The sequence below is a fragment of the Penaeus monodon genome, chromosome 33 (assembly GCF_015228065.2).
Source record: "Penaeus monodon isolate SGIC_2016 chromosome 33, NSTDA_Pmon_1, whole genome shotgun sequence".
Taxonomy (NCBI): domain Eukaryota; kingdom Metazoa; phylum Arthropoda; class Malacostraca; order Decapoda; family Penaeidae; genus Penaeus; species Penaeus monodon.
The window spans coordinates 11,805,233-11,806,156 of record NC_051418.1 but is presented as its reverse complement, the minus strand read 5'-3'; the positions used below and the strand labels follow the sequence as shown (position 1 = coordinate 11,806,156).

Sequence of the window (924 nt, the reverse complement as noted above, 5' to 3'; positions counted from 1 at the left end):
AGAACATTCTGTAAGAATTCTTTTACATCAGATAATTCACTTTACCTTACCTTGTAATCATACAAAGTATCAATAAGAGTTATAAATCTTCTGGCTTGTCCTTTAGAACGCTGATTCAAAATAGGAATGTCTTGGATGAAGATGGTATGGAAAACATGACAGATTTGGATGTAATCTTCAGCACCCAGTGGCTGAAAAGTGATCAAACAGTTACATTTGGTATTAACATATATTGCTTTTGACTTTCAATTATTACATGTTCAAGGATTTTATAGAATTCACAAGGGAGCTCAGGAAAACCTTCAGAACGAAATGAATTACAAATACAGTTTAATCTATGTTGTTTTCTACAATTATGGAAGGCAATCACCCCAGTAATTAGATTGTCATTCAGTTAAAAAAAAAATAATTGTCCTTCTAAATCTAAAGTAAATATACTTACCTACTCTGTTAAAAAATTGCTATAAAAAGTAACAATATAAGGAAATTACTAATTCATTTTATTTCACTTCTTTTAATGCATAAAAGTACAAAACAGGGTAACAGGATAGTCATGAGGTCAAATATTACTCACTCTATTGCATAATTCTTCGAAAGTACTGTGCAACACACCACCACATGTCTTCTCAAATGTAACATTCCTTCCACTGTAAGTTAGGGTGCGAGGTCGAACAATATCCGTCTCTTCAGAGATCATAATCTACAAAACAAAATCAATTAAGAAGTAAATACAGACACTTTGGGTATTTAAGATATTCATGTCACAAAATTATAAAATGGCATGGCAGATAATACTACTGAAATGTTATAATGTTGTATGGTAATAAACAGAAATATATAAAATGAAAGGAAAAGATATTTAATAAATAACTGCAATCTCTCTTAGTGTCCATCTCTTACTGTCTCTTCCTCTACTGCATACCT

At 30.8% G+C, this 924-nt stretch overlaps 1 protein-coding gene across 2 annotated transcripts in view; it reads right to left on the bottom strand.

The window, feature by feature from the left end:
- Nucleotides 1–924, bottom strand: part of LOC119594041 (putative ATPase N2B) — a 10,018-nt gene that overhangs the window by 3,392 nt on the left and 5,702 nt on the right. For both annotated transcript variants that reach the window (XM_037943070.1, XM_037943071.1), the window contains exons 7-8: nucleotides 575–700; nucleotides 51–191 (exon numbers count right to left, since the gene is read on the bottom strand). In XM_037943070.1, the coding sequence (XP_037798998.1) occupies nucleotides 51–191; nucleotides 575–700 (267 nt within the window). The remainder of the gene's footprint in view (nucleotides 1–50; nucleotides 192–574; nucleotides 701–924) is intronic.